This window comes from Strigops habroptila, chromosome Z (assembly GCF_004027225.2).
Source record: "Strigops habroptila isolate Jane chromosome Z, bStrHab1.2.pri, whole genome shotgun sequence".
NCBI lineage: Eukaryota > Metazoa > Chordata > Aves > Psittaciformes > Psittacidae > Strigops > Strigops habroptila.
Genome location: NC_044302.2, coordinates 62,648,317 through 62,670,901, shown reverse-complemented (window position 1 = coordinate 62,670,901; position 22,585 = coordinate 62,648,317). Strand labels below are relative to the sequence as shown.

At 36.8% G+C, this 22,585-nt stretch overlaps 1 protein-coding gene across 3 annotated transcripts in view; it reads right to left on the bottom strand.

Annotated features, from left to right (window-relative positions):
- Positions 1-285: 285 nt before the first annotated feature.
- The window catches only part of LOC115619403 (guanine nucleotide-binding protein G(q) subunit alpha), a 122,235-nt gene continuing 99,935 nt past the window's right edge, over positions 286-22,585 (bottom strand). For 2 of the 3 annotated variants that reach the window (XM_030511595.1, XM_030511596.1), the window contains 4 exons: positions 21,076-21,204; positions 20,000-20,129; positions 9,441-9,594; positions 286-7,007 (listed from right to left, as the gene is read on the bottom strand). In XM_030511595.1, the coding sequence (XP_030367455.1) occupies positions 6,817-7,007; positions 9,441-9,594; positions 20,000-20,129; positions 21,076-21,204 (604 nt within the window). In that variant the 3' untranslated portion in view covers positions 286-6,816. The remainder of the gene's footprint in view (positions 7,008-9,440; positions 9,595-19,999; positions 20,130-21,075; positions 21,205-22,585) is intronic. The other variant, XM_030511594.1, reaches the window with a different exon arrangement.

Below are 22,585 nucleotides of genomic sequence, written 5' to 3'. Positions count from 1 at the left end.
CTGTAGGATAAAATTTTCAGTAATTTCTTGGCAAACAAGTTCTCTATTGACAAGCCAAATTAACTTATTAAGACAGGTACTTTGGCCCAACTTGGTGCATGTTAGCCTACTATATCCTTCAGTTGACTGTATCACAACTATAGTGTTAGTTTTGTTTTCCGAAATGTGTGTCTACAAGACTAACTGGATCTGCCCCTGATTACAGGAACTTTTGAAAGTTATTCTTATTCACAATTTGTCTTCAGCCAGTATAATCAATTCAGTAATGATAACCAGAACTGAATCTGATGTGTCAAACAACCTTCTCTTTATGGCAAACAGGATAAAGGAAAGATACAGAAAAACAGTCAGAACAAAATCGCAGAAGGAACATGAAGTAAGATTAAGCAAAAAGTGCAGCTTTCTTCAGCTGTATTACACTTCATAAATTGTTCAATTTTAGCAGACCAATTTACATTTAATTCACAAGGATCAGAAAGTATTTCAGAGTGTACACACATAAAGCAGTACTGTAAAAATATTTCCTTTCAATGGCAGGAAGCAATTAATCAGTGTGATAAGACAAGTGTGAATGGAGAAGGAAAGAGTGCCTTGGACAAGGACACAGTAAACCTTTAATGTCATGCACAGTGACATGGCATTTTAAGCATCTAAAAAAGAAGACCATTTCCTCCATCCCTCCTCCCTCCTTTTTAAGATCTTACTGGAAACAAACAAGAACTATTTATTTGTTTTTCTGTGAGATGAAAGCCCAATTCTTGTACTTCTCCACCCCTAACACCAAGCCGAATTGCCTGAAACTTCTTAAGATTAGACCAAACGAGCCAAGCAAGAGCAAAAATGAGTGGGGTTTTTCACCCAGTTTATTGGCTGGACAAGTGGCAGGGCTGACATAAATGAAAGGGAAAACCCAGTGCAGCTGAGAACTGGAAACTGAGAACTGAGGAGGTCTTTGAGGCTAGTTCTTTTTGTAGCAATGAGATATAAAAGGAGATTACTTGCCTTGATACCAGGTACTGACAACAGATGTGTTCCTGAGGAGCTGGCAACTGTGTGATTTATGGCAGCCTAAAAGTACTCTGGAACTCCCAGGGTTTTGGGACAGTATCCTACAAAGCGGGTGGCAATCGGGTGATACAATCACAGTATGTGATGTAAGGTTTTATCACAACTACACACAATTTATCACACAGATACAATTTCTACATCTATTTCACATACCTAAAGATCACCACTTACACTGTATTTTTGTTGACATTATCTTCACTGAGACATAAAGATAAAATAAGTCCTTCCCCACTGACCCTTCTCCTTTACCCTCTGCAACAGCAAAGAAAAATCAGGAACCATTCACTCAAGTCCTTGCTTAGGCAAACTGTTTGGACTTCAGCAATCTTACTTAAAACTGTTGCGATCACGTAACAAAGAACAAACTAATTTTTGCAACTGGCCTGAAATTCTATTTCTTCAATAATGAAGATTTGAGATCCACTGACTGCTGATCAGATACAAGACATGAAAAGCAACATGCAGGCATCTTTCCATTATTCCTATCGTGGCATAGGTGAACATATAGATCAAAAAAAGTTGCTCCTGCAGTACTACTGCAAACAGCCAAAATGCTCAAGAAATTCACCTTGCCACCTACAAATTCTGAAAGTTTTCTATTAGTGAGATACAAGTAGTATTTCTTTCCCCTCATGCTTCCAAGTTTCCATTGTAAACAAATCAAAACCCCCCTTTATTAATACTGTCTCCACTGTAACAAACCTTACATATTTTGAACATTCTGGCTGTAATCTTCTGGAAATTTTAATATTTAGACAATGATGACAGAGCATGTGTAATTAAAAAGTAATAATGGAATAATACATCTATCCAACATTTATCATAAAGCAGCATTATGGGAGAACAATAAGCCCAAATAATATTTTGGAAAAGCTAAACTTCAAAGAATGAAGATACTATAGTACGAAGTTATGGCCAAAAATATTGTATTTTTAACCAGCAACATTTTTGAGGGGCAGTAACTGTACAATATTAGTTTTTTTTGTCAAAACCCCTATTTCTGTCCCTCAAACACCACACAATACATGCATTTAAATGACACTTTAAGAACAGCAAATATGATCTTTATTTTTAAATACTGTTTAAAAACATATCTGACACTCCACCCTGAAGAAAAAAGGAATTGGTCAAATAAGGATTTCCTGCAGCACAGTAAATGAGGAATCCAGCAACAGACTTCACCTTAGACTATTTTGAGAGAAAAAACCCAAACCAACAGATTTACAGAAAGATTGACCTGGCTGACTTTCCATTTTTCACACTATCTTCAAAATCTCCCTTTACTCCATTCCCTGCAGCATGGCTACTGTGAAAAAGCTTAAGTGAAACTTACAATAAAATCCCTTTAACTAGCTAAAAAGTGACCCTCAATGTATTGTTGACTACACAGAAATGTTTCTAGTTTGACTGATGAAACTCAAAATGTTATGGGTAACCAAGAGTCAAGAAAGAGGAAATATCAGTAGCTCCTCTTAAAACTAAACATATGGTTTTGCAAGATCCCCACTAAACTCACAAACTGGACAGGGACAGATGGCTTTACATGTTTAATGCATTTTAAATTTTAGAATTTATGGTTTATGTCAGAAGAGGGACTGTATTTACAAAAGTGTGAACTTCTAAAAGCCATAGTTAATTACCTACACATGACATTTTAATTTCCTAACTTATGACGGTCTCTCCAGAACATATTTACTCTCCTGGTCTCTTAGCTAGAGGTAGGTCACTTTTAGGCCTTGTTAATATGCTGTGCACACTTCATTAGTTCACTAATGTATTAGTCTGCAGGACAACCATGCAGAGAGCTCCAAGAACAGCAGCACATATAATAAATTAATTGGCTAAATTTTATTTTTTCATGTGGGTTAACATGTCTTTATTTTCTCCTAATATTTCATTCTTCTGTGAAGAATGTGTAACAAAGAAAGGGTCATGAGGTTGAGTAATCTGAAAGTCTTCTGAACCTTACAAACAAATGCTGGGAGTCCAGCAATGTCTTCATATGCAGCCCTTTCTCCCCATTTAGAGTTTTTGCAAATCATGCAGTCAGTTCTGACTGATATCCAGCATAAAGAGTCTCTTCTCCACTTCAAACTTTAAAAAGTGATTCACAATCATGTGGCAATATGATTAAAAACTACAGTCCATACACCTTGACAATCAAAAGAGTCTGAATTATAAAAAGTAAACTGCCCTTATAGCTGCGTCATCCTATATATGCAAGGACAGTGCCAGTTAATTTGTGAAAAAGGCAAGTTTAAGGTTTCTGTAAAACACGTATTACAGCTTTCTTGTGCTAGTGAACATCTAGAATACACAGGTTCCCAAGACGTTTTCCTTCTCCCCCATATATGACATTCAAAGAAATCACGTAATTTTGGCAAAGTTAAAAGGGTTTCTGTCTTGATATTTCTGCCTTAGCTTCATATTAGAGGCACAAACTTCTGGACTCAAGCACTGTAAGGCATAGTAGAAACCACCAATTAAAACAACAGCACCACTACTACAACTGAATACACTGCAGGTGGGAACAGCTGCGTCATTTAAAAAGTAAATGTCTTTGTAAACTGTCACACTGCAATGCTGTGTTAGGTGATTCATGTAAAGCTTGCCTATTTTTTGTGTGTTTTTTTTTTTTTCTTCCAGAACATGCTCAAATGATCTAAACATTGCTACAAGTTCGACTTATCTAAAACATACCATAAGTAGCCCAGTGGCACACACTCTTGAAAACTTTTGCAATCACAATGTAACTATAAAGCATGAGTAAACTTCTGTTTTGTTTTTATACAAAACTTAGAACCACGTTTCCTTCTCCCTCACCCAATATCCCATAACAAAACAAAACAAACTAAAAATCCCCAAACAAACCCAAACCTTTGTTAGACACCACTGTCTGGGGTTTTTTTGTTTGTTTGGGTTGGGTGTTTTTTGTGTGTGTGTGTGGTGGTTTTTTTTGCTACAGTTCCATTTGTAGCACTAATCCCACATGGGCAATGTATTCCTAAGTTAAAAGAAGGGGTATTATCAACAGTGGAACTGTGTGAACAGAAACTCTATTGCATTTATAGCAAGAATAGGACCAATTTTGTTATGCTGTATGTAAGAGTCACTGCTCTGATCCCCTATTCAGAATGTCAGTGTCACTTTTTATAACCTAGATATACCTGCTTTAGCTTTATTAAATAAAATGCTTTAACTCCTTAAAATCATTAACAATAGTGACTTTTTGGATGTTGTTGTTGTATTTAAGTTTTCCGCAGTTTCTGAAAAGCCTGTTTGATTGATATGATGTTTTGTATTTTTTCATGGTATTTTAGGGTAACAGCATACACTCATTAGTACTTATGTACAATGATTTGAAATGCCTCTAAATTTACTTTTCTAATAAAGCTGATTAGAAAAGTAAAAGTAACCTAATGTGAATCTGCCAAATATAAATTAAATTTGTATTTAAAGCTTATGCTCCAATCCTAGACACAACAGCATAAATTCTAGTAAGACTGGTTTCTACACCTATATAAAGCCCTGACAAGATTTAAGCATTATTCTGAATGCGAATGGCCTCTGACTGGGTGTCTCAAATTTACTTCTATTCAGGAATGTGCAAATGATTTTATACAGCACGATGCTAGTACCGCTCTGTACTATAGTAATTTTTTTTGTTTTGTAAATAAAAAACAACAACAAATCCCTAGTCAGAAATAAACTGACAAAATTTACATTCTTCTCTCTTAAAAAAGTAAATAAAATAACATTATTTAAAATGTGAATTAGCTATAAGACATACAATACAATTACATAGATACATATCAATACAGCACATTCAATTTGCCAAAAATTAATGATTACAAAGCCAATATGGATGCTGCCATATATATATATAGATGTATGTACAATGATTATAGCATTCATAATTGCACTATACCTACAACCAGTTTTAAATTACAAGGTGTTTTAAGACGGAGCAAAAAATAGCAACTGTTATTATTGTTGTTTTGGATTTGGGAGGATTAAGGATTAAAAAAGGTCTTATTAGTATTTATTGTTCAACTTTGGTGATTAATTAATAAGCCATTCTTTTTTCCACCTCCCATCTGCTGCTATGAGCAGCAACTTCTGTGTTAAGTGCACTCTAGTGCTACTTGGCATTGCAGATAATCAACCCAATTATATGTCTGAGCTCTGAGTTTTCTATTGCTTGCTAGCAATCATGCACCTGGTCAAAAAACACCTTTCAATCTAAGCTGCAGAATAAAGGATCATCACTGTGTGCTGCATTTTTGTTGTTAAGAAAATTGCACATTTAAATTTCAAGAATGATTTTGTTTCATTTACATTAATAAATCTTTTCTAAAGAATGTTGAGAGAGGCTATTTTGCATGAAAGCCTATCAAATGTCTGCAAATCAGTTAGTTAACACGCAACCTTATCAAGAAAGGTTCCTGAACATGATTTCTCATCAATGATTTCTTGTTATACAACTAAAGGTGCCTTGATATTGTTACAGAAAACAAACTCATGCCATATCTGACATAAGGACTTGAACTGTCTTTAAACTAGTAGACCACATGCGTGTGCATGGGGCACCTTGTAGCATATTCATTCACACTGTTGGTTTTGGCATTAGAAAATAGAACAATTTCTAAAAAAGGGAACATGAGAGCTGAAACTATGTTTGTTTATCATTTGGCAGTTGACTCAATCAGGTCAGTTCCCAACCCATCAGTTTGGCATTTCAATCCGTATCTTATGTTTCAAGAGTATTGTTTTTATAAAAAGCCAGATTTGGCAACATTAATCTTATATAATAAAAATAATTTTTCTATTGTGGAAAAAGAACACTTAAAAAAGCTCTGACTTAAGGAAAAAACCCCACACAACTGAAAAAAAAAACCAAAACCAAACCACCCCACTGTTTCAGGCTGTAGCCACTGGGGAAGATGTAGTGTCTATGACATTTCTATTTGGCATTTTTGAATCAAAGAAGAAAAAGAAATGGCACATGGCAAATAAAAAGAGATTCTAACATACTCCACATATACATCCCAGGTTGTGTCTTAATTTCATTACTGTCTTCTGTGCACCTTAATGAACTGTGAAAATATGGTTAAATTTAATATCTTAGACAACTGTAATTCCATTTCACAATCCAAATATTCTAGTCTCAAAAGAGAAGACAGAATTAAGACACCTGTGTCAAGAATTTAAAAATCACAGTATCAATACTTTTAATCCTTCAGAGAAAGTACATACTATAAAATTAGAATGAATGATGATTTGAATTCGTATGATAGTATTTTCCTGACCAAATCACTCAACAGAAAATATTTCAGCCAGGAATGCAGGGGGAAAAAAAAAAAAAGGCCATTGTACCTCGTAAAAGACAAGAAGGAGAGGAAAGAGGGAGAGAGAAACGGTCAGGGAAAGAAGAAACCAGCTTGATTTTGCTTCAATAGCAAAACTTGCTATCCTTTGTAATGTACGACTGAGAATTTAAAACACATTGAGTTACAAGGTTTTGCCTAAAAAATGAGGAATGTGCTGTGAATGTATTTCAGCATCCTTTTTTTTTCCCTCCATATAGTTTAAATAAAATCATAATATTAACTACAAACTCTGTGGACATTCACAGAGTCCAGGCCGGCAATAAATTAGTATTATGCAAATTGTTTTCACAGATAATACAGTCCCTCTTGTATATCTTCAATCACACAAGCGTAGTTTTGGAGGGCCTCCTAGACACAGTTAGACCAAGTTGTACTCCTTCAGGTTTAACTGTAGGATTGTGTCCTTGACAGCAGCAAAGACGAAGCGGATATTCTCTGTGTCTGTAGCGCATGTGAAGTGGGAGTAGATAATTTTGTCACTGTCTGGATTCAGATCTACAAACATCTTCAGGATGAACTCTCGTGCCGCTTGTGCATCCCGTTGTGGTCCTGATAATTAAGAAGAGGAGGTCAGTTTTCTTAAAACCAATTCAGTACTTGAACTTCTTTTAACAGAAAACAAGAAAGGCTCAGTCTATAGTCCTCATGTAAAAGGGTTAATCAATAGCATCATACGCTGGCTACTTTCTTCCTGGCAGGAACTATGAAAAATAAAGATGGAAGGAAATTCCATAAATTCCATCAAGTTAGAGTTATCATGTCAAAGCTGCTCTTTCGCTGATGACTATCCTCTTTCTTTGACAAGATAATGTTTAAAACAGGGAACTCAGAACTGCACAGAATGAAAACAGAGAAATTAGCTACACTAGTAAATCTTTAAAGAAAACGTTAAGAGAATTGACTGAATGTTCAGTCTACATGTACTGTATTTAAATTATATTTCAGTTGTTTTAGTATGGTAACACTAGTTTTATGAGTATTTTAGTAGGTAGTGTAATGAAGTTAGATCCTGAACTAGACTGACATCGTTACCAACAGAACCTCATTTACTTTAGTGATAATAAAATACACATGCTCTCCAGCTGAAGCTGTTTGACTGCAGAAGGTTCATGTTCTAACAAATCACTTGTTATCTAAATTATGTATAATAATGATCCTATCAGATCTAAATTAAGGTTGTAATTCTCAGAGGGACAGAGCTAAACCACATGTTCAGCTTTACAGAAGAGAGAAGGTAAAGTAATGACTTCCAAGCTGGAACAGTGAGGATTCATTTACATTTACAGCCAAAAGAGCAGTGCAGAAGCACGAACGTAAGTCACAAGCTGTTAAATTCTGTTGCATTATTCCAGGCTACCTCCGAAGGCCATTACTGCCTTGCTCTCCTGTTTCTGAAATTTGCATTTCTACAGAACATGCATGTTTTCTGTGTTGCCTCCTACTGTTCTCCTCCTTAGGCCTGTCATTACATGGTAATATAAATATCAGCACTCAGCTGCTATATCTAGCTCTGTCCTTCAGTACTTATGAAATCTGTACTCTGGGGGTTAGCACATGCCCACATATTTTTCAGCTGGATGATAACCTTATCTTTAGTACTTCAAGCTTACAATTGATAACATTTCCAATTTGGGTAACTATAAAATTTATGTAGGGAATGCATGGAAGAGAAATAATGTACCTTCTGGTGTGCTGCAAATCCATGTGGAGGGGGAATTAAGATTCTGCAATATATGTATGCACATGAACACATATACACATATATGTACGTACATACACATACACAGATAACATAGTTCCTGAGATTTGGGGATGTAAGCAGATCATATGCTCTCTAGAAGACTGTTCAATGCTTCTACAGCTTCTAACACACAACAAACTCTAACCTTTGGCTTGGTCACCCAGGCTCTATATAAACAGCAGCAATGATAAGTCTCACACTACCATGAGTAAATTTGCAGTATTTGTGAAGGAAACTCTAAGACTATGAAAGACACTGATTTCTTCAAAGTAAACCACTTACTATTTTAAACAACCTGCTAGAATTTTCAGTTTCATAGTAGCTAGACACAGCACTCTCTCAAAATCTACTGCACTATTCAAAGACTATACCCAAACTTATTTATCTAATCAGATCTCTACTGACCATCATGTAATTTAAATTTTTGTTTGCCTGAAATTCAAGAATGGAAAATTGAGGTTTGAAAGAACATTTAATATCTCAGGAATTCAGAAAAAATTGAAAGAGTTAATGTTGAATTTAGACTGCGAAGTGGTTGTGATCTGCAGACTGTTCACCCTCTCTTCCCCTTAAACAGGAAACAAAATGTACATTTTCCCTATTATTACTTTCCATATTTGAACATAAGAGATTTACTCTTTTATTCAGCTTTGAAATATGCTACTCACTCGTTGGTGGGACAAAAGATGTTTATTTATTTTTTTTAAATAGGAGCATTTAGTTCTTTAGACCTCTAATTATACGAGTTTTTCTGTTACCAAGGCTACCACCCAGTTACCTCAAAATACTTAGCTTTTTACCTCAGGAGAACTTTCTGAAAGTACAGGTTTAGTAGAAACAGCTGTATGATCCACACAACTTTTTATGGACAAGCATATTAAGCTTCACATAAATAATGTAAAATCAAAATACAGGAAAAAAAGAGGTACAATAAAAGGGTGGAAAGAGTGGTACTGGTTTTTCTGAGTGGCACAAGGAATGCATTTTTTTTCTTTTTAGCTTTTGTACTTCAGTCTAAACCTCCACCCCAATTTATAAAATGAAATCCTAGCAGTCTACAAAATCCCACAAGAATTCAATCACATTTTAAAAATTTAGATTATTAAAAATTGCAAAGCACCTTTTTTTTTAAGTGCAAAATATATCAAATTATCTATCTGTCTAGTATTTGCACAAGCCTATTACGATTTCTCATTACTGCAGTGTAAATAGGGCATGAGCTCTGATGTCTTTATACTTACCATCATACTCTGGAAAATAATCAACTAGATGGGAGTACATAATTTTCTCCTCTAAGAGATCTTTTTTATTTAAGAACAGAATGACTGAAGAGTTCTGGAACCATGGATATGTGATAATTGTCCTAAAGAGTGCTTTGCTTTCTTCCATTCGATTCTGGAATAGAAAAGAGAGTGGAATTTTGGTGGACATGAAAATACTTTTTTAAAAAATAAATCAGTGCAATTTCACTTTATTTGGTAAATTTATCCATTTCATGTTTTGCATCTTCCTACCAGTATGTTAGGTTCAAGTAATTGAATTACAATTAAAAGGCAAGAAGTTAATTAAATATGCAGGCGTATTTTTGCAAATTCAACTGCTCAAGCATAAGTGTTCTTTAAAACACAGGCCACGTGCATGAAAGCTCTAACAGGTGCATTTCAAAAGTCTCAGTATGGACAGTTATGACCAGATCAGCTTTAAAATAGCTGCAAGTAAATATGAAACCTGAGAACTTTTCATCAACAGTGAAGACTTGTGACATCATATCTTTAAAATCTGTGAATTGCTACATTTTTTTCTATCATTGGGTTAGCCTTTAATTACTTAACTGCTCCTAAAAATACTTTGCATTATAGCTGAAATGTTAAGTGAAGCTACAGTTCTACTTGTAACACTTTTTTGTGGTCGTAAAACTAAGTTACAATTTGATAACAGTTCTGAAGAACTGTTACGCTGACATGATGTGGTTAATACAGAGAACAAACTGAGTTCAAAACAAAGGAATTACCTTATTCTTTTTATTGTTATTATTTAAGGCTGCAGCCCCCTGAAAAATACTGCTTCGCCACCACGCTGTGCTGCAGAGAACAGCAAGGAGGTGAACCACAGAATCATAGATAACTGAATTTGTCAGATAACTGTAAATGTATCTTTACTTGCACTGATTTGCATTTTAAAGAGACCAACATAAACATGAACTTCAAACCAAACCAACAAAAAAAAAAAAAAACCACCCCACAACCAAAGAAAAAAAAAACCAACAAAAAAAGTAACAACCCAAAATAACAACCCCAAAAGAAACCAACAAACCCAAACCAATCACCAACAAAAGACTCAAAAAACAAATCCTAAAAAAATTCTGTTTTGTAACAGAGGATTGTTTGGTCTCTTATGTCACCAGAAAATCTTCAGCAATTTGTTAAACTTTAGTTCATGCTGGTGTCCAAATGGACACCATCTCAGGTGTCCAAATATATTGATAGGTTTGAGAAACTAATGCAAAGGAGTAAAACCTTTGCTTTCTTGCAGTGAGTAATAACTCACATTGATTTCAATGGTGCCAGGACTTTATTCAGAAAAGAGAAAAACTTAAATGTCAAGAAAGCTGAGCATAAAACCTAAGTCCTGAGACTAATTGTTAATCAGACTGTTTTCTTCTCAACATTCTAGATAAACTTCTTTCTCTAAACAAAGCCTTACAGAACAGCAACGGGAACTACACAGGATACCTTTCACTTTCACAGCTTGATGAAAAAGAGAAGGCAATGTAAACTTACAAACTACCGTTTAAATTATAAATATTTACCTAAACTAATTAACACTTGTTTCTTCTAATGTGACACTTAGAAGGTAAAAAAGCAATAGCAGCATTCTTTCACAGTAAATTTATAAGCTCATGAAAACCTCTCAGTAAGAAAAGTGCACACCAAACACAAAGAAATTATTTATCTAAAGTAAGTGTTTCTGTTTTTCACAAAAATCCTTCAATACAACCGCCTTATTTTCATCTATAACACTGTTGGGTGGGGTTTTTTTCCTTATATGTAACACAGAATTGCAAAGACAAAATAAATAAATCTATTCAGACACATTTATGACCCTTCCTCTAGGAAAGCTCAAGAAAATTGTGATCCCAAACATTGTTACTAGACCCAGAATACATTTTGTTTTTCTGTTTTAAAGGTATACCAACAAGATGAAGCAGAAAAGGTGTGCAGACAAAAGCTACACTGATATCATGCTTAACATTTCTGTCATCCCATCAGCTAAAAATTTAAAATTGTGCTGCGTATCATAAAAATACCAAGAGGCCTACAAAATAAAGAAAAAAAAATATTGTCTTCAAAGTAAGAAGAGTATGTCTTGCATTATATATTAATGATGAATTCCATATGATATGAATTGCATTCCAGAGAGTCACTTTTTTACAAATTTATATACGTCTCTCAAGTCCCTTCAGACTTGAATTGAGGAATCTGACTTAAACCTCTCCTTGATGACAAATCTCCTATGGATTCCACTCAGACAGATCAGAGATAAAGCAGGTTTTCATGACTTAAAAGAATAGTTCAAGTAATTAAAAACCAATCTGGGATGCCGAAAAAGGATACTGTTAAGAAGGCAGTGTAAAAGAGCAGAAAAAATTAATGTTATATCAAAGGAAATAATTACAACCTTCAGGAATTTTCACGAACGGTCAATATATGCAGTCTAACACAACTGAAAGAAACTCAACTGCTTTGGAAAAAATACATAGTTCAGGATGTCAGTAACTGAAGTCAATAGAACACTACCAGATTATTTCACCCTCATTCACTTCACTGTATTCTTTAGTATAATCGAAGTGTAATTTCATACAAAAGCCACTTGCCTCCAAGTGTCATCCAGTTAACTATATTTCCAGAAAGACCCAGGCTAAATCTGAATCTATTCCTGATTCTGAGAGAATAGGCTTTGAAGAGGCAACAGCAGTAGACTGTTGCCCATGCTGATTTTGTATTAAATTAGGCAGTCATAAACAAAATTAACTGGAATTCAGAGACTTGTGTGAAATTATAAAAAATGAACATTGTATTGCCAGAGCCCACTGAAGTAGAATTATTTCTTATGGTATGAGGATCTTGCCCTGTATTGTCATATCAGATGAGGCTATCGGGAAGGTAAGATGGTAAGGTCTGTGCACGAAATGGTAGCTCTGAGGAACACTATCTTGGCACAGGGATTATCTCAGAGTGGAACCACTACAGAATGGCCCTTATGCAGCTCCATTTGAGGAATGAAGCGAACAGCAGGGATTAAGACATCAAGAAGGCTGCATACACATTTTCTAAGGAGCTGGCAAAGGATGGCAAGCTGTCAAAAACAGTTAAGTAAAAGGTCACTCTCCTTAAAATCCATAATTGACAGGTCTATGAATTTTCATGATCCTTCTCAAGGAAAAAAACACAGAATGCTATGTTCCGTCCCTGTAACAGAAGCATGGAAAAAAGACTTAGGATATCACTGTTTACCTCCTCTGAACGTATGTCACATTGCAATGCTCCACAGACAAATGTACCTTCAGAGAAGACGCAGGTAATAAGATCAGTTAATTCAAGGGATTCAATACAAATTTCATATAATTTGTATATTTAACAAGTGTCTTGCAAAGCTTTGTAAAGATATTAATCAAGAACTTGACACCTGCCTTTAACAGGATGCACTGCTTATGTATGAAACAGTTTCACATTACAGTGTTTTTACTGGATAGGGATGACAATGAGCATAGAAAAAGTTCAGCATTGGGGATCTGACCTTCTGTCAGATGCAATGCGAAGAAAGCCTTGCCAAACCAAGTAAGACAGTGTGGCTCTTTAAAACGAGGACAAGAACAGTGGGGAGCAGGCAGTATTTAACAGTTTGTTCAAGCACTTGATCTGACTTTATGAGCCAGCTCTACTTCACCAAATTGCTTCCAGGAAAACCTTACTTAAACTTCAATGGAAAAGGCTGCAGAAAGAAACTTGTGAATTACTAATGTACAGAAATGTACAGCTGGAGCTGGCTCAAGGCTCTCTCAAGTAGCTGACAGCCATTCTCAGAAGCGATGCCAACCTTCTCAGCAACTCCCCTCTGACAGCAGCAACAAGCTCACCATGGCACCCCTGGCTTTGCAGGCAGCTGGCACAAGGAAAATGAGCACAGGATCATTGTTTTCACCATCCCTCAAAATCTGCTCACCTCAGAAACTTCCCTCCTCTGCTTGTCTGCAGTCAGTCCTAAATTTCATACTGGTGTTGCCAGCCATTACTCCATTTTCCTCCTTATGACATAGAGATGCCAGCATAAAATTCTCCCATCCTCCACACAACCTGACACAAATATAACTAGACATAAAAACCACCTTTTGTCACATTTTATATCCAAACGCAAACTTCTCCTCTTCCTCATTTAAAAAAGAGTATACTTCTTTCTACCTTTTTTTTTTCTTTTTAATCCCATACTTCCAGTTTTCATGTTAAAATTATGGATTTCTAGTGGAGTTTAGGTATTGAAATTCTCTTCGCTATCTGTTGCTCTGAAAAAAATATGTGATTACTCCCACAATTATAGAAGTAATAATTTGTAAGTGCTTGACACTAATTTGCCAAATTCTGAAAAATACCTGAAAATAGGATTTAAAAGCTACATCAGTTGGTACGCAGTGAAGGGAAAGCTAACACAGTGCTTTAACAAACAGAACAAATACAATATTAATCGGAAAAATACAAAAGTAGTAGTGGAGTTTCACCCATTACTGTCTTTATGATTGTCTAGAGTGGCATCTAGCGGGCATATTATAACTAACATATCAAATAAAAAATGTAGTAATTAATTTTCATCTTAAAACTTGTTAGTAACTTACATAGTGTCTGTTAACTATATTGGGATTTCACAGACTTTGAGGGACTGAATTTTAAAATGATGTGAGGGAAGGCAGTGAGGAGGCAAACAAAAGGCAATTTTTAGTCAACAATTTGCACTGTGTGTATAACTACACTTATGCTGTTAACAAACGTTTATTTGAGTGAGAGGGCTTTCAGAGATGATAATTCTAGAAGAGGAGGTACTGACGCAAGAAAGCTTTAGGAAAAAAAAGCAGAGGTTAATACTTCGGAAGTTCTTTAGTATCACAGTGATGGACTCTACTACTTTACCTGACAAAATCTTGTGCGTGTGAATGGTTTTTGTGCAAAAGTCTGATTAATTAGGAATGTCTCCATTCTCCAAATAAGACTTCCATCAATTATTTAAGTAGGAGCACAGAAAAGTAGCTACACAGTGGCTGCACAGAAAGACCTACAGTGTATTCCTTGGCTATAAATTTAACAGAGCTGCTACATAAAAGCTGGGAAATAACAGAGGAAATCAGGAAGTAGGAGGTAAGTACTGAGTCCTCCAGTATGTGAAAAAGTAGCTACAGTAACAAAATTGGAAATGCTTCAGATTTTTGCCACTAGTACAAAGTATAATCTTGCAGCTACACTGCCGTAACTAGCCATCTAAGAAAAAATCTGCAATGGTTGTGCAAATATTTTGATGAGTAACTCAAATGCAGTAAGAGACACTTCAAACACAGAACTCAGGAATAATCCATCAAAGCAACATGTTCAACAACCGTCAAAGCACAAAATCACTGTCCAGACAAAGTGGCCGAAAAAGTCGCTCCAAAAAACATGGTCAAACATTGCTATAAAATATCCTTAAAAAAAAAAAAAAAAAAAAAAAAAAAAGGTTGTTTTTATGAAATAACATGAATGCCAGAATAATCAGTTTTTCATGAATATCTTCAGATTATTTAAAAAAAAAAAAAAGGTGAAAACATTTTAAAATTGAATTGACATTGAAAAAAGTCCTTTTCTGGACAGTTTTGATACTGATTATTGAAAAAAAAAAGAAATAGAAAAAAAAAAATAGAAGCGGTTATCTTTGCCAGCAATTGCTGCCAATAGCAACATTTACCAGCAGTGTTTCTGGCAGCCTCTGCAACCATGTTCACAATCATTCAACCTCCCATTTCCATTATGAACCACCCACTTAAACAAAAGACAGAGAGGCTCTGACTCTTCCTTATGCGAATACTTCCCAGTACTGATACTTCACATTCAAAAGGTTCTTTATCCACAAACCAAAAAGGAAATACATGCGCATATATGTGTGAACAGGTATGAGCAGATAAAATACATATAGCAACAAGGTTTGGCACAGATGGTTAATGTGTTATTTTCTCTAGTTTCAAAATAAACAGTGAGTTCTGGAGATTTTATTCCCATGGAAATAACATTGTTAAATAATTCTGAAGACCATTTGAGGATTTTAATTCTATCTGAGAGTTCATATTATGCTGCTGACCTATGCTCAATTGTTCTGGATTGCTGAATGTTGATGAAAAAAAGAGACAACTAAAGTATTACGTTTATTCATGATGCATAAAAAGAGAAGTGCTCTGATCTCAACATTGTTTTCTTTCAGCCCTCATGCTAAGCCATATAGGACTAGGCTGTGAATAAGGAACACAAAGTGCTGGAAGAGAAGTGGAAGCATGCCCAGATGTGAACAGCAAGATAGTTCCAATGAAAAAATGAAATACATGCTTGAGATAATTGCCTCCACAAAGACTGAAAGTATACTGAACTTTGTGGCCTCATGCCATTTCTTATTTTTGTCCCATATAAAAAGAAAGTGTGATTGGAACACTGTACCAATTTGCCACCCATTAACAGATTGCACTGATGAATGGTACAGAAGTTCCATCTATCTATTCTGCAGATGCACTTCATCCAGATTCAAAACATGAGTATGTATGCCTACATTAATAAACCTGCATACACAAACAAATGCAAACACAGTAAAAATACCTATCCTAGGTTTCATTTAACTATTTTAATGTAATTTTAAATATTCTTTTAATAATTTTTAAAAAACCAAGCAGCATCGATCCTTTCTACGTGGAACAACCTAAGAATATAAAAAGTTTCCACCAATTAAAAGAACTGACATCCTTGCACAGTGCCTTTATACAGTGCTTGAAACACAGAAACGTCACAGAAAACCACCCTACAAAGTTCCTTCAGTTTCAATTTGCAGTTACAGCTGAGGTACTGAGCCACAATTTTCTAAACAGCCTGTTTTGACTTCATGCAAATGTTATGATAAAATCACAAGACAGTTCTTCAGTGTAAACTGAGTACTGTGAAAGTAACTACAGTAATTCTGATATCCACCATGAAATAAAGCTTGATTCTTCAGGGTTTTAAAGCTTATGACATGACCACAAAGATGCTCCCCAAAGAAACAAAAAAATCTCCTTTCATTTGTGAAACAATTTTTCTTCTACTTAGAATCAGAGAAGAATTTATAGGGGAAAGGACCTGTGGAAGTCATCTGGTCCAACTCCCTGCTCCCAGCAGCACTAACTCTGTCATTAGATCAAGTTGCTCATGGCCATGTCTAGTCAAGCTTTGTACATTCTCTCTCTGGGATGGAGACCCTATCCCTCTACGCAACCAATTCTACTTCACTCCTATGTAGCTATCATCTTTCAGCCTTTATGACCTATGAACACCAAGCTAAACACGATCTTACTGAGGGGCACTGTAATTACAGACCATTAAGTCACTAGACAGTTTTAATGATTCCTTGGTGGTAATGTTTTGGACAAGCATTTAAGAACAGCTTTCTTCCCAGATTATTTAGCTCTACACTACTTCCAAAAGGGACTCCGCCAGTCACATGTCCCTTCTACCTTCCATCCCTCCTGTTCCACTTGTCTGAGAACCCCCTGAATTCCTGCAAGGTTTGTGCAATGGCTTTCGGAACCATTGCTTGAATCACTTCCTGATCTACTGGTTCTGTTCACATCTCAAAATAAAAACATTATGTTTTCCTACTGCTAGTGCCATGCAAACATCTGCTACTGGCAAATGAACCTGCTACTCTACATTTCAGAAACCTAGAAGACTTAATGGGGATCACAGCTGCACTTTAATCCTAAGTAACAGCCACTACTTTGAAAGTTTATAAATGCAGGAGAAATCTGTAAGACAATGGATGCTGAACACAGAATGAGAGAGCGTCAAGTCATAGCAGCAGGATTCTGAACAGTGCAAGCACCAGTCTTCACACAACTCTGGCTGCTGCACCACCACACATTACACAGCAGCAATGGAGCAGGTTCAGACAAGCTTGTGGGGAACTCTTTCTGTTCAGAATGAGAGTGATGACACATGCAGAAGTATTTGAATATTTTAAAAATTACTGGTCAAGACTGGCACAAAAAAAAATTAAACCTGGTTATCATATCAAGTTAGATGACACAGGTCTTAAAGCAGACCAAGGGTTACATGTGGTAAGGAAGTGAAAGCCAGTGGACTGATGAACACAAGGCAAAAGCAAGAAGCTAGGAAAATTATCTTCATGACATAATTTCTGTGGATATCCATTGAGCAATATTGTTGTCAAGATCACAGGAAAGATTGATCCTAGATAATAGTGTAATGTGTGAAAGGACAACACACAACACACACAAAATTAACAGCAATATTAGGCATAGCTTGAAGGTGTGTATCTAGGATTTCTTAATCCAAGGGATGAATTTTGCTATTACTTTAAAAACTCAGAATCGTTAAGCCATTCCAGCCTGCTCCATATATTACAAACATTTTCAGAAAGAACTGCAATCTGAGATCAAACCAGTAAATACCTGAATTATGAGGAAGGGAATAAATCAGTGCTCCGGAACACCAACAAAATCCAGATAGACTGGCTACCGCTTGCTGAAAGCCGAAACTAAGCTGCCCAGATGAGTGCTTAGCTCTAGGACAATCTGGATCCATTCCAGAGCTAGAGTAACACAGGCCTAAGGCTGCTGGAAAGTGCTACTAGGGTACGCGCATATGACTCGAAAACAAGAACTGGTCTGAATTAAAGTTATGAATACATTTTAAACTGAAGGTTCAAAAAGGTTCAGAAGTTTTCCACTGTTAATGTTAATAAGAAACATTAATACTTTAGCAGTGAGGTGGAAGAAGCATCTGCAAGACAATGAGGAGTTTTACAACTTTTGCCTCCACGAAGTGTTTCAGAAGGTGAAATCTTGAAAAATCGAAACAGCTTTATATGTAGGTACCTTTTTCATAATCATTTAAAAATAGTCGTATAATATATAGTAGTTATATAACATGAACATCCAGGAATACCTGTTTTGCCTTGTTATTTCAACCATTCTCTTAAACAGAGAGATCAACATGTATGCAGCCATAAAGAACATTCAAATGTTTCGGTTTTTTGACCTAGTTTTTACAAGCATGTGTTAAAAGATGTGCACAGGACGGTGCCAGTGAGTAACCCACAGAAGTTTAGTGAGTAATTCACAATATCCCTCAGGAAAGGCAAAAAATCTAAATATTAAATAATTTCCCTACTCTGTAAACTGCCTTCAAAATATTGGATACAAGTGTGCTTTGCCCCCTCAGCTCACTTTCTTACCTCTGCTACTTTTTGAAATAAAAATACAATACACATCCTATGATTTAAGTGTAAGGAATGAAGTTTACTGCTTCACGGTCCATTCTAGCATAGAATCATGAAATGGTTGGGGTTGGAAAGGACCTTAAGGATCATCTAGTTCCAAATCCCCCTACCATGGGCAGGGACACCTCATGCTAGACTATGTCAGCCAAGGCTCTGTCCAACCTGGCCTTGAACACCACCAGGGATGGAGCATTTACCACTTCTTTGGGCAACCCGTTCCAGTGCTTCACCACCCTCACAGTAAAGAACTTCTTCCTCATATCTAATCTAAACTTCCCCTCTTTACGTTTAAACCCATTACCCCTTGTCCTACCACTACAGTCCCTAACGAAGAGTCCCTCTCCAGCATCCTTGTAGGTCCCCTTCAGATACTGGAAGGCTGCTATGGGCTGAACAGCCCCAGCTTCCTCAGCCTGTCTTCATAAGGGTGGTGCTCCAGCCCCCTGATCATCCTCGTGGCCCTCCTCTGGACTTGCTCCAACAGCGCCATGTCCTTTTTATGTTGAGGACACCAGAACTCCACAGTACTCCAGGTGGGCCCTCATGAGAGCAGAGCAGAGGGGCAGGATCACCTCCTTCAACCTGCTGGTCACACTCCATTTGATGCAGCCCAGGATAAGGTTGGATTTCCGGGCTGCAGGCACACACTGAAGCTGGCTCATGTTGAGCTTCTCATCAACCAACATCCCCAAGTCCTTCTCCTCAGGGCTGCTCCGAATCTCTTCTCTGCCCAACCTGTAGCTGTGCCTGGGATTGTCCTGACCCAGGTGTAGGACCTTGCACTTTGCATTGTTGAACTCCATCACATTGGCGCTGGCCACCTCTCAAGCGTGTCAAGGTCCCTCTGAATGGCATCCCTTCCTTCCAGGGTATCACCTGAACCACATAGCTTGGTGTCATCAGCAAACTTGCTGAGGGCAAGGAATCTGTAAATTTTGTCTTTATTTCCACTGCCTATTTTTGTGGCTCTGCTACTTAGCTACACTAAGAACATTTCTCTATATTCAGCTGTATTCCCCTTCAACACAAAAGAGATAGGTTTCTCTGAATCCTATAGTGGAGCTGATCAGGTCTGCCATATTTGAAGACTGATCCTCTTCTCCCCTCTTGATCCCTGTAGTGCTTCTCACTCCATTAGGTGCAGTTGTACATGACTGCTTGTAGACGCATTTGGAAAACACCCGGGACTAGACAAGTGAAGTTATTTTTTCATTAAAATTGGTGCTTTTTGCTGATGCTTGCTTACCTCATTATCTGACTCCACAAGCACTTGATCATATTCACTAAGAGCTACTAGGAACATGATAGATGTGACGTTTTCAAAGCAATGTATCCATTTTCTTCTTTCTGATCGTTGGCCTCCTACATCCACCATTCTGCAAAATTAACATCCATATCAACTCCATGAATACCTTAACAGATAAACACACAAGCACACACACAGTGACAAAATTCAAGAATTTAGTTGAAAACAAAGTTCGGTTTGTTTTTCTAAATGTTTTTTTTATTGATATTTAACGGAATCTGTCCTAGGCAGACAGTTTGCTGAAGAATATGCTGCTTTGAAGTCTGATGTGTTTTCTGTATTTAGATTACTGTGGGTCTCAAAACCCTCAGACTTCTGAGATACAAAGGTTTCACGAGCCATGATTTGGCAGTGTATGCCCTGTGTACTCAGCAAAAACATATGTGAACAGAACAGACTCGGTGGCCTGCCTTTTCCTCTGCCAAATTACCAGAGTAAAACTTCCCAACTTGTTAAAGCTGCCCATTTTAAGAGGACAAATAGAATACAACATGTACCTACTAAAATTTTTAATAGACCAAATTAAAACTCAAATTTGCTCACATTGTATTCCCACCCCACCCTGTATCTCAGAGTAACTAAACACAGGTGTCTCACTTGCAATTGCAACTCCATAGATATTTTTCAAACAACTGCACTTGCACTCAAGCAGGGTTATTTATCTGTAGAGAAGAACAATTTCTCTCTAAAAATCAGCTGCACAAGTGGAAGCGTTGTATTCCATAATTTACATGAATTAAGAGGATAGCGTGACTGTATTTTCATATTGTTATTCACAGTCAAACTTTGGTACCTACTACTGAAAAGATGAATTGCAAGTTTTCAGAAGACAAATATGATTGCCTTTCATCCTTTTGACATCTTTAGCATCAACTCCTTGTTATACGTGGACAATTACATGAAAAAATAATGACAAAACTCAAATTTTAAAAACATAGACTAATTTCTTTTTATGCACTTTTAACCAATATCCTATATACGGTATTACTAATGTAAAATGAAACAGAATAAACTACCTGAAAATGACGCTTTGTAAGTCGAATGGATATTCAATGATCCCTGTCGTTGGGACTCGAACTCTCAGCACATCTTGCTGAGTTGGCAGGTAGGTGGAATCTGCTATGCGGTCCAAGTCATTAAGATAGCTATAGACAGGGAGAAACAAAAGGAATGCAAGACAGTGACACCATCATCCGACTGAGGAAAAGAGAAAGGAAGACTTGGGAAGGGAAATGGGCTGTGGGGTAGGAAGAAGTGCAACAGAAAAAAGAGTATTATCGGCATAAAAGAGGGGACAAAGTATAAAAATGTGCTCCACCCCCCTCTTCCTGTACACGCCCATAGCTTCAAGTAAATTCTATAGAAGGGTAGTGTAATTATTATGTTTTACTTTCAAACAAGTTTGAAAATAGCTTTCACATGTATATTCACCAAAGATTCAAAGTTTGCAATTATATAAGTCTAAGCAATGTAGAGACAAAGAATATTATAAGATGTGTGAGAAATATAAAATTGCGGTTTTATTTGAATATGCAACATACTTCTTACTCATTCTGCAATGTCTACACAGATACATGGATAGACAACCATGAATCTCCCAAGAACAGTGACCTGCTGTAGCATAGATCTCTGGCACCTTGAAGTCATGCATTCACAGTCAAACTTCTGATTAAGTTAATAAGCCTGTACTACATGAAATACATGCCAGTTGGTTAGTAAGAAACCCCGAATTGCTTAAAATTGCTTGTAAATTTTCATTAACTACAACACCAAAATCTTCTGCTACTGCTTAATGATAGGTTTCAGTCATAAAGCAACAGAGTATGGGAGTTTTTAATTAATTCTCATAAAAGAGATGCTTCAACAAATAAGTGTACCAATGTGTGTTATAGTCTGTCTGGGTCCAGGAGCTGGACAAGCAGGGCTTGTTCAGTCTGGAGAAGATAAGGCTCAGGGGAGACCCTGTAGCAGTGTTCCAGTACCTAAAGAGGGCCTACAAGAAATCTGGAGAGGGACTTTTTACAAGGGTCTGTAATGGCAGGACAAGGGGGAATGGATTTAAACTGAAAGAGGGGAGATTTAGATTAGACATTAGGAAGAAATTCTTCACTATGAGGGTGGTGAGACACTGGAACAGGTTGTTCAGGGAAGCTGTGGATGCTCCATCCCTGGCAGTGTTCAAGGCCAGGTTGGACGGGGCTTTGAGCAACATGGTGTAGTGGAAGGTGTCCCTGCCCATGGCAGGGGGGTTGGAACTAGATGATCTGTAAGGTCCCTTCCAACCCAAACTGTCCTATGGTTCTATGATAGCTCATGAAATTAGTGTACCAGGAAGCTTGGGCTCTCCCCGTGGTAGATATCTGAGAGAGACTGCTGCGGGACATGAAGTTCTTGGGCATTTGGTTACTTCCCAGCCCAAGAATGACCTACAGTTAGCCACTGAGAAGATAAATTAACCTATAGATAACCATTTACACAACCATTTTATTGCATTCCTTTGGCAAGCTTCATTTTTGTTCTCCAATG